This window comes from Mesoplodon densirostris, chromosome 2 (genome assembly GCF_025265405.1).
Source record: "Mesoplodon densirostris isolate mMesDen1 chromosome 2, mMesDen1 primary haplotype, whole genome shotgun sequence".
Taxonomy (NCBI): Eukaryota; Metazoa; Chordata; class Mammalia; order Artiodactyla; family Ziphiidae; genus Mesoplodon; species Mesoplodon densirostris.
The window spans coordinates 36,099,923-36,110,504 of record NC_082662.1 but is presented as its reverse complement, the minus strand read 5'-3'; the positions used below and the strand labels follow the sequence as shown (position 1 = coordinate 36,110,504).

The 10,582-nt window shown below is 54.5% G+C and overlaps 1 protein-coding gene across 1 annotated transcript; it reads left to right on the top strand.

Moving 5' to 3' along the window:
• The first annotated feature begins 550 nt into the window (after positions 1-550).
• CLDN19 (claudin 19) lies at positions 551-5,090 on the top strand. The gene is made up of 5 exons (XM_060082808.1): positions 551-773; positions 2,015-2,179; positions 2,288-2,372; positions 4,160-4,312; positions 5,042-5,090. Exons 1-5 carry the CDS (start codon positions 551-553, stop codon positions 5,088-5,090), a joined length of 675 nt encoding a protein of 224 aa, XP_059938791.1.
• The last annotated feature ends 5,492 nt before the right edge of the window (positions 5,091-10,582 follow it).

Genomic DNA, 10,582 nt, shown 5'->3' with positions numbered 1-10,582 from the left:
GAGTTCCATTTTCTTTCTGTCCTGCAGTCAGAGGACAGAAAACCCCAAGGGTCACATCAGCAGTACAAGGGCAAAGTCCATCACCTCAGTGCTGGTGTTTGGGACAGGAATTAGGAGAATTTTAGGGCACCCTTATCAGGCTCCTAAAGGGGTTTCCCTAGGGGAAAGGCCCTGAGGGCCAGCCGGGGGTCACTCCTCCCAGCCCCTCCCTTCTCCATCCCTGGGGAGGGGCACCACCTTGGCCACGCCCCATGCCCCACCCCCCGGGGGCTGGGCAGGAGCTTTGCTGGGGACCTTGCCCTGGCTTAGGTGGCGGCTGTGGGCGGGCCCCTGGCCTTTCCAGCTCGGGCCTCCCCCAGCATTCTAGAGCCTGAAGCCACTGCCTTTGCTGCTGCCACTGCAGGGCTGTCACCTCTCCTTCTCAGCCTCTGACCACCTGCTGCACCCCACCCCCAACCCAGCTGCTCCTGTCACCTGGCCATGACCTCGGCCCCCCCAGGGACCCTGGCCCAGCCCTGAGCCCTGGAACCCCCATCCCCTCCCCTGGGCCATGGCCAACTCAGGCCTTCAGCTCCTGGGCTACTTCCTGGCCCTGGGTGGCTGGGTGGGCATCATTGCCAGCACAGCGCTCCCGCAGTGGAAGCAGTCCTCCTACGCAGGCGACGCCATCATCACCGCCGTAGGCCTCTACGAAGGGCTCTGGATGTCCTGCGCCTCCCAGAGCACCGGTCAGGTGCAGTGCAAGCTCTATGACTCGCTGCTTGCCCTGGAAGGTAGGCCTCATGCCCGCTGGGATGGGGAGGTGGGATATGGGGCTGGGAGGTCCGGAGCAAGCTTTCCCACGGTCTGCCGTCTGCACTGGGCTGCCCTCTCCAGCCCCTGCCTCCCGTGCACTCATGAAGATCCAGGCCAGCCTGGTGCCCTCCTGGGGGCAGGGGCTCTAGGTTCCAGCAGCCATGGGTCCACACGCCAGCTCTGCCACTGTAACCTTGAAGGAGTCACTGACCCTCTCTGTCCTCATCTGGAAAGGGGACTAGGACTTTCACAGGACTCTGGGTCAGAGGTGATGAGTGCTCGGCACTCAGAGGCTCTAAGCCAAGACCCTTCCCTCCATTTCTCTCCATACTCTGCAGACACACTCTGCGCACACACCTACTTGCCAGGCCTGCCACGTAGACAAGTATGCCGGCACTCGGGTACACGTACCCACACGCACAGACACACAGCCACACACGTGTACATGCACGTCCACACCCAGGCGCTTGGGCACACGGGTGGCTCTCCTCCCCCTGGGGTGTAGGGGTTGAGCCTGACAAGCTGGCTCGTAAACAGGCACCACTGCAGCTCTACCCCTGGCTGGGGGCCGACCCGCCCGCCCTCCGCCCCAGGGCCACACAGGCTTGAGCTGGGCTGCTGTCACATGGCCCCCGCCACTCCGGACCAGGCAGGTCATCTGGCCTCCCTCAGGGACCCAGATCCCCTGAGCTGCCCCCCAGGCCCGGGACTGACGCCGGCAGCAGGCACACAGCTACCATGGGTGACTCAAAGGGCACAGGGGAAGGTAACTAGAGTCGGAAAGGACAATGGGGGAGGCATCCCTGTCCAAGGGCCAACCTGGGCTGAGCTGGGCCTCAGACACCCTAGGTCCTCTTTCTGGTGAATCTGAAAGGCCTGAGGAGAAGCTGGCCCCCGCTGCCTGGGAGGGGTGGGCCCCAAAGGGAGGCGCCTGGCCAGAAAGCAGCTGATGGGAGAACTCATACCACCCTGTCACCACACACTACCTGGAAGAACCTTCCAGGGAGAGCGAACGGTGGGGTTAAATGGTGAGGCGCAGCCTCCACACTCTGCCCTCACGCCCTGTAGTCACCTGAGCCCTCAGGATCCCCTCACACCTGCTGCAGGTAGTAGCCCAGGAGGAGCCGTCCTGCTCTAGCTCCCGCCCCTCCCATCTTGGGGCTCCTCCCACCCGCCCACTTCTCCCGCCCCCCCACTCAGTCCCTCCCGCCCCATCCAGGTCACATCCAGTCAGCGCGAGCCCTGATGGTGGTGGCCGTGCTCCTGGGCTTCGTGGCCATGGTCCTCAGTGTCATCGGTATGAAGTGCACCCGGGTCGGAGATAGCAACCCCATCGCCAAGGGCCGAGTGGCCATCGCTGGGGGTGTGCTCTTCCTCCTGGCGGGTGAGTGCCTGGCTCCTCCTCCATCCTCTTGACCGTGGCAGGTAGCCCCATCCTGGGAGGCCCTCTGGAGGCCAGAGCAGAGCTGAGACCCCCCGACCCTGTCCTTAGGCATCTGCACTTTGACGGCTGTCTCGTGGTATGCCACACTGGTGACCCAGGAGTTCTTCAACCCCAGCACACCCGTCAATGCCAGGTGAGCACCAGGGCATGGCTTGGGCCAGGTAACAGGCTGGGCCTCCCACTCCACCTCTTCTGGGACCACTGGCCTTTGTCCAGCAGGGCACTTGGAGGGGGAAACAGGGGACGGACGAGCCCCAGGTGCTGTCACTGAGAAGCTCTCTGGAGTTGGGAGCAGCCGTGGCTGGGCCCTGAACGCCACCCCAGTAGCTAAATGCCCTGGCTCTGGATTTAAATCCCACCTCTGCACGGGCTGGCTGTGTGACTGGCAAGTTCCTTAACCTCTCTGTGCCTGGTTTCCTCCCCTGTAAAAGGCAGCTAGGACCGAGGATGGAGCTCAGTGTGGTTGTGAGGGTTCTGTGAGATGGTGCAGGTGAGGGACTTAGCACAGTGCCTGGGCTGTTATTTCTGTAGGAGGCACAGTGACTTTGGGCCAGAGAGATGAGGCTGGAAAAGTCCTAAGGGCAGATGGCAGAGGGCCTTGCAGCCATAGGAAGGTTTTTTTCTGCGTCCTGGTGTGGAAGTCAGGACAGTCCCTCTGGCTGTGGTGTGCAGAATGGTGGGGAGGGAGCAAGGCCAGTAAGGTGCTGATGAAAGCAGAGAGCTTGGGGCCGGGGGCTAGCAGTGGAGAGTAGGCCCAGAGATATTTAGGAGCTAGAGTGGTCAGGACTTGTAAGGCCAGGGTATGGGGGCCGAATAGGGGGCTCTGTGAAGGGCCTGGCCCCTCCCTTACCTCTCAGCTCTTTGGGGAGCAGAGAATGGGATAGTCTCAACCCCAAACACCCAACAGGCCTTGGGCCCTGGGGTGGAGGGAGAATGAGAAAAGAGATGCCTGGGCTGTTGCAGTTGGGAGGGCTCCCTGGAGGAGGCAGCAGAGTGGAGAGGGGGAGGAAATGAAGTCTTCAGGAGTGAGGTTCATTCCCTGGGGCTGGCAGCTCTAGCCATGAAAACCTGCCAAGCAAGCGATAGCTCTGTTCAGAGATGCCACGCTGGCGCTTGCTCCTGTCCCTTCAGCACTCCGCAAGGCTGCCTGAGTTGCAGGTCCTGTGTTGGGCCCTGGGGACATGGATGAATCCGGTGCTGTCTGCCCTCAAGTTGCTCCCCAGGGAGCCAGACAAACGAGGAACTGATCAGCCACCCAGTGAGAGTCAGCGCCAGGCGGCGAGCGGAGGGGTGTCAGGGGAAGCCTTCGGAGAAGGTGGCATCTGAACTGGGCCCTGGAGGCGGAGCACCGGAGGCGAAGCACCGGAGGCGAGACGCTCCGGCAGGGGGCGCCTCGTGCAAAGGCACAGAGGTGGGGAGATCCGGGCGCTGCCGACGGGGCGCCGGGCTGGCCCGCTAGGCTTGTGCGTGGAGAGGCCGGAGTGCCAGGTGGAGCCAGCGGAGGAGACTGGCCTTCTCCAGAGGGCGGCGGGAGCCCGGCGGCAAGTTCCGTGGGCCAGACCGTGACCGAGAGTGGTGGCAGGACTACCCCGCTCCTCCTCTCCCCGACGGGCCTGGCGGGCCCCCCCACGCCCCCTCATCTGGCCGGAGGAGGAAAGGGGCTCGAGGCTGCGTGGAGCAGCCCAGCCTGAGCTGGGTCGCCCCGGGTGGTGTTGATGTGCTTGGGCAGGGGCGGGAGGAAGGATGAGCGCTCATCCCAACTTACCGGGCGAGTCCGAGGAGGCTTGTGAGGCCCCAGCCTCAGCTCCCCACGTCCAGCCCGCCCTCTGCTCTGCCAGGGCGGAGGCCGGGAGCCCCCAGGGGAGGACGGGACGGGGCGGGGGCGCAGGCACACCTGATGGCGTCCTCCACCCCTTGCAGGTACGAGTTTGGTCCAGCCCTGTTTCTGGGCTGGGCCGCCGCCGGCCTGGCCATGCTGGGCGGCTCCTTCCTCTGCTGCACGTGCCAGGAGCCCGAGAGATCCAACAGCAGCCCGCAGCCCTACAGGCCCGGCCCCTCGGCGGCTGCCCGAGAGTATGTCTGAGCCCCGCGCAGCATCCGCCGGCCCCTGCCAGCACCCCGGGCGGGGCCAGGAGGGTGCAGGGTGTCCCCCCAGCTCGGTTAGGCTCTGAGCAACTTGTCCCCAACCCAGGCACCCACCCTGCGCTCTGAGACTCAGACCCAGACACTCAGAGAGAGGTGGGAGGCAGGCCCCAGCCCTCAGGCGCACACACATGGCCAGCACAGGTGCAAGCACGGGCACGGACCTGTCCACACCCCGGCCAGCTGCAGTCCCTTTCACGACCACTTATTTACTCACTGACAGGCTATGTGAGTGTCTTCTCTGTGCTGGGCCTCGAGGACACAGCAGTAAAGACAAGCTGGGTGCCCAGTGCCCTGGGGTGACCAGAGCCCATCACTTCCCCCGGCCCATGGGCTCCTCACAGCAACCCCACAAAGGAGGCAGTGCCAGGGGACCAATGTCCCCGATTTACACACGAGGAAACAGGTTCAGAGAGACCAGGAGGCCTGGCCCCGCTGCCTCTAAATTCAGGTCTCGCAGTATGCCTAGCGCTGCATGGACACCCACACAGATGGCTAAGGCAAGCCATGCCACCCCTGCCCTGGACATGGGCCCCAGTGGGGCTGCTGTGAGCCTCAATGGCCAGTCCCTGGGTCCGTGCCTGAACCCCATAGCCCCTGCCACCCCCCACTGCCTGCTGCTCCCCCCGCTAACCAGCTCTCCTCTCTTTTGACTTTCAGACCAGTTGTTAAATTGTCTGCCTCCACCAAGGGCCCCCTGGGTGTGTAATGTCCAGGTTCCCCAGCCTGGCTCTGTCCCCCTGCCACACCTAGACCGGGTGCTTGGTATCTTTTGGAAAGAAAAGTGAACATCCAGCCCTGAGTGTGGTGTCATTTGATCTGTCCCTGGTATGATGAGGGTGGGGCCTGGCTCAGAGAGGTCAGAGCTGGTCCCTGGGGTCCTTGGGCACAAAGAGAGGGAGACAGATCCAGTGTGGGTTACACAGCACATCCAAGCTGATCAGGAACCTCCCTACCTGTCCTTGGGTTGGCACCAGGACCTCCTTGATTGGAGACCCCCAGTCAAGGGAAAATTAACCCAGATCAGCCCCTGCCCTCATGCTCAGGCCTCTTCCATCCCAGACATCCTCCCGGGACCCTGAGTCTCTCTCTGGCCTCTGCCCTCTGTCTCTCCTGACTGGAAAGAGCTGACCACAGCTCTTGGAAAGAGCCGTCCCTTGCCTTCCCCTGCCCTCCCCAGCCAGCTCTGTCCTGGCTTCCTCCACCACCTGTCCTGGGACATCTCCCACCAAGTCACCAGATCCTAAGGACACAGCTCAGCCTTCTCCCCTGACGTACCTCTGAGAGGTGAAGTCAGACAAGATGATTATCGCACATGCACTCTCCAGGGAAAGGTAGGGGTGGGAGGGGAGAAGCAGATGGCAGAGCTGCTGTGGGATCATCCACAGGCGCCCCAGCGTGGCAGCGGCTGCACGTACACAGGGGCGTCTCAGGGGCTGGAGGGGGTGGGCACCTGAGCCCCGCCCCCCGGAACTATGAGCAAGAACTACAGAAGAGTGTCTCTGGGTGCCTGAGGCTCTAAAGCAGCGGTTCTCGGCTCTGGGTGCGCACATTTGAGTCACCTGGGGAGCTGATGCCTAGCTCACCCCCCACCCCAGGCGTCCCAACCTAATGGGACTGAGGTGGACCTGGGCATCTGAGGCCAGCAGCACTGAGGGCACTTCTGTGAGGCCTGAAGTTTGGGGCTGGGGGGCCCACATTTCTTGCCCCTCGGAGGGGGTCTCATGTACAAGAAGAGGCGGGACAGACAAGAGGAAGCCCGTTTCCCTCTGCCTTTCCTGGGACCAGGCCGTTTCATGAGGTCCACACACCCTCTCAAGAAATAAACCCCTTTTGGCTGAAACAATTGTGCGTTTGATTTCTGTCACACACAGCCAGAAGAGCCCGGACTAATGCCAAATTTGGAACCTAGAAAGTGAGCGTCGCAGTGAGGGCTCCTGTTCCAGGTGTCGCTGAGCAGGTGGGGTGTGGAGCCCAGAGGCTGGCCTCTCTGTCCCAGGCGGGGGATTGGGACGCCCTCACTATCTGGTCAGGAGCGGTTGGCTGGGAAACCACGTGTCATCTCTTGCGGTTCAGGGACCACCAGAGGCTTGGGACTTGGTAGGAAAATGTCGGGATAGAGTGCGCTGGCTGCTTCAGAGATAGGCTGTGAGAGAGACAAGCTCTGGGCCAGCGGGCAGCATGAAGGCAGGGTGAAAACAAGCTTCCGTGTGATCCTTCGTGAAGAGAAGACTTTTGTGGCTATGGCCAGAGATTGGAGAGCTGGAGAGTCAGCTGACCACTCACAACCCAATCAGTACACTGATTAACAACGGAATGGGATCCTGGCAATGGGAGGATGCCTGGGAAAAGTTTAGAGTTTGCAGCTAGAAGAGTTTGGGAGGCCTGATCCCCTCCCCCCTGCCCCCGGTCGCTCCTCTTTCAAATGTCTACATCAAGGTCACCTCGGCTGCCCACCTGTGACAGGGCCAACTGTCCAGCTCTCCTGTTTCCTGTCCCAGTCTCAAGGCTACAGGGCTGAGAGGAGTCCCAGGAAGGTGGGTCAAAGGACATGATCCTAAAGCTTGTGCTGTTGTTTATTAGCAGAGTTCCTCCAAGAATGAAATTGGCAAGCCATAAAAGACGGTTTGGGGAGGGATATACCTGTGCCCTCAGCCCCGAAGGAAAGCCCAAGTACCGTGGCAACAGGTGTTCAGCTAAGGGGAGTGAACTGGGAGCTGGAGCAGCTGACCAGCGCACTCATCTATTGCCTGAACCTGAGAATATGGATAGGAACTGAATATCAGATGATGTCAAGGAATTATGGTTAATTTTGTGTTATATGTATTGTTCACTTTATGTGATAACGACACTGGTTATTATTTTTTTAAGCCTTGTCTGTCAGAGATGCACACTGAAACAATATAATGGCTGGATTTGCTTTAAAATACTCTAGGAATAGAAAGGTCAGGGGCAGGAGAAATTATAAAATAAGATTGGTAAATGCCAGTGGTACTTTGGGGTTCACTCCGCTCTTCTGTGCGCGTGTGTGCGTGTGTGTGCACAAATGAAAAAAATCTAAAGGTTAAAAATACATCTAAGTTTTACTGGTTGTATAATTTAGTATCCTCCCTGCTGACCACTGGAATAAAGGTGATGAATAGAGACTCTTGCTACTCAGAGCACAGTTCTCCAACCACAGGATTTGCATCCCCTGGAAACTTGTTAGAAATACAGAATCTCAGGCCCCACCCCAGACTAGGTGAAACAGATTCAGCATTTTAAGTAGACCTCCAGGTGACTCCTACACATACTGAAGTTTGGGCTAGGGAGAGCTGTGTATTGCTTCTCCTTTTCTAGATTGTAACTGAGAATTGCAACTGAGCTACCATTGAATACTGGATATAATGAAAGTGGTTCAATTTAAGATTTTGCCTAGAGTTGGCCAAGCTTATGGGGAACCACAACGAAACCTGATCCAGCCAACACTGGACATGGAGAATGAACAACACCCAAAGCAGTGCTTCCTGACCTTTTCTCCTCACAGAGCACATAAAAACAATATTTAATTCAATTTATGAGACTACTGCAGGCAGTTTTATTCTGGACACCAGTCTTGTTGAAAACAACTAAAAATGTGGAGGAAACTGATTCACTTTGCTGTACAGCAGAAATTAACACAACATTGTAAATCAACTATACTTCAATAAAATTTTTTTTAAAAGAAAAAAAATGTTGAGGAAAGGGTAAACAATTCTTCAAAGCATCAAAGGGCTGACACAATGCTATGGAATCACAGAGTCAAAACCTGAAGCACTGCCTCTCGCTCTCTGTGCAGTAGCCCATGTGGTCACCACAAAGCTGAAGAGTCCTTGGCTGGCAGGGTCAGAGATTAGTTACATATAAGGGGATTGAACAAATAAGTAAATACACTGAAAATAATGGGAGCCAGGCTTCTCATTGTCAGAGAACGGATTTACAAAGATGGAAACGAGGAAGACTAGAATAAATCTTGTGGAGTTGGATTGGAATTGGAGGTATCTGGATGAACACGCAGCTTTTTATATATGTAGATAAATGTAGAAATAGATATAGTTGTGTGTGTATGTACATGTGTGCGATATACATACACAGAGCCTTCTGTAACCATGGATGTGGACCTGGAAAGATGGAGAGCCGACTGCACCACATTATTTTATATAAGGGACTTGAGCGTCCAGGGATTTTCGGTATGGTTGTGGTTGGTGGGGGAGGGGGCTGGGTGTCCTGGAACCAATCCTCCATGGGTGCTGAGGGTCGACTGTACATATATCTGTGAGCTCTATCTCCTAGACAGGCCAAGAACAATGAGCCCCAGGGGCAAACCCATATCTTGATTTCTGAATACCATTCTCTACTAAAAGGTAGCAGAACTCCAGGGAGAAATGGCTGATTCGAGGGCTGGGGTAAAGGAAAGTACAAAATAAACTTGGATCATCTCGTTCCAGAAAGTAAGAACATGTTCAAGGAATGATGGTGACATGTCTAAAGGATACAGAAGCCAGACGAAAGGGGTTCCCTCTGGCTTTATCTGAAACGATTTGAGTATCAAAGTAAATAATAACAGTAATGGGTTTTAACTCCATGAATAAAAAAATAAGAATCCACTAGTCCATATTGATATAAATAAATAAATAAGTGGGTAAGAAGAAAAAGCTCTACAGTAAAATTCCAAGTAATATGAGTAATTTATTAACTAAGAAGTACAAAATATTTAACTTTGCAGTGATGAACATAGCAGGCATATCTTAAGTGATAAGAGTTAACACCACCTGTAATCGGACAAGACAAAACTGTGTGTCCCTTGATATAATGCACTGAGAAGAATACAGCATCATTTATATGATATTCCTGCTAAAGGCGCATAAACTGAGTCTACTTAAGATGGACAAATACAAATTGAGGTTATTCTACAAAATAACTGCCAGTACCCTTGAAAACTGTCAAAGTTATGAAAGACAGCAAAGACTGAGGAGACTGAAGAGATATTACAGCTACATGCAATGAATGATCCTGGATTGGATTCTGGACCTATAAAGGACATTCTTGGGACAACCAGTGAAATTTGAATGGTGTCTGTGGTTGAGATGATAGTACTATATCAAAATTAGTTCACTGTGAACAGATAGTTTTGTAGGACATTGTCCTTGTATTTTAGGAAATCACACACAAGTACTAGAAGAATAATGAGGCATCAGGAAAAAAATATGCATAAATACACATGAAGAAAGAGTCACAAGGCAAATCGTTGCAGTATAATATTAATTGGGCAATCTAAGTGAAGGGCATGCAGGAATGCTTTGACCTATTCTTGCAATTTTTCTCTAAAGTTTGAAATTATCTCAAGACTGAAAGTTTTTTTTAAAAAGTCTAAGGGAAAGCTAGAATACTGGAAAGCCACTCTTCTAAGAGGGCACTTGAAAATGCCTCCAAAGATGGAGATGGAAATGAAAGCTTTGAACTCACCTATGATGAAAACAAACAAAATCTTTATTTCACCTTCATTTTTGAGAGATGATTTTGCTGGGTATATAATTCTGGGTTGACTTCTCCCATCCTTTTCAGTACTTAATAGATGTCACGCTAGTGCTTTCTAGCTTACGTAGTTTTTAAATGAAAACCCTGCTGTAGTTCTTATTTTTGCTCCTTTGTTTCTCTCTGGCTGCTTGTCATATTTTCTCCATCCCTGGTTTTCAGAAGTTTGACCATGAAGTGCCTGGGTGTGTTTTTGCCTCTGTGTTCATTTTGCTTGGGGTTTTCTGAGCTTCCCGGATCTGTGGTTTGTTACCACAGACTTTGGAAAATTTGAAGCCATTATTTTCCCAAACATTTCTTCTGCTACATTTTTCCTGTCTTCATCTGCTACTTCAGTCACGTGCTTGATATTGTGTCACAGCTCTTCGATAGTCTGTTCTGTTTTTTCCATGTTTTTCTCAGTTTCGTTTGTCTAATTTCTACCAACTTATCAAGTTCATGACTTTTTCCTCTGCTGTGTCATCATTTGATAAGCACATCTAATCAATTCCTCATTTCTGATGATAGTGGGCTGCTGATACCTTGTGCTTACTTTGAGACCTGGAATCCAGAGTTTTTCTTAGTGTTCCTGAGCTTCAGCATTCAACACTTCCTGCATGCCTGCACAAGAGGGAATCTGCCTCCATGCTCTTGCCCCTTCCCCAGCAG

Excerpts from the sequence above, each read along its gene's own strand:
- CLDN19 (XM_060082808.1), top strand. The coding sequence starts at position 551 with ATGGCCAACTCAGGCCTTCAGCTCCTGGGCTACTTCCTGGCCCTGGGT. Across the intron at positions 2,180-2,287 it reads TGTGCTCTTCCTCCTGGCGG|GCATCTGCACTTTGACGGCT; the intron begins GTGAGTGCCTGG and ends CCCTGTCCTTAG. Across the intron at positions 4,313-5,041 it reads CCCTCGGCGGCTGCCCGAGA|ACCAGTTGTTAAATTGTCTG; the intron begins GTATGTCTGAGC and ends TTTGACTTTCAG.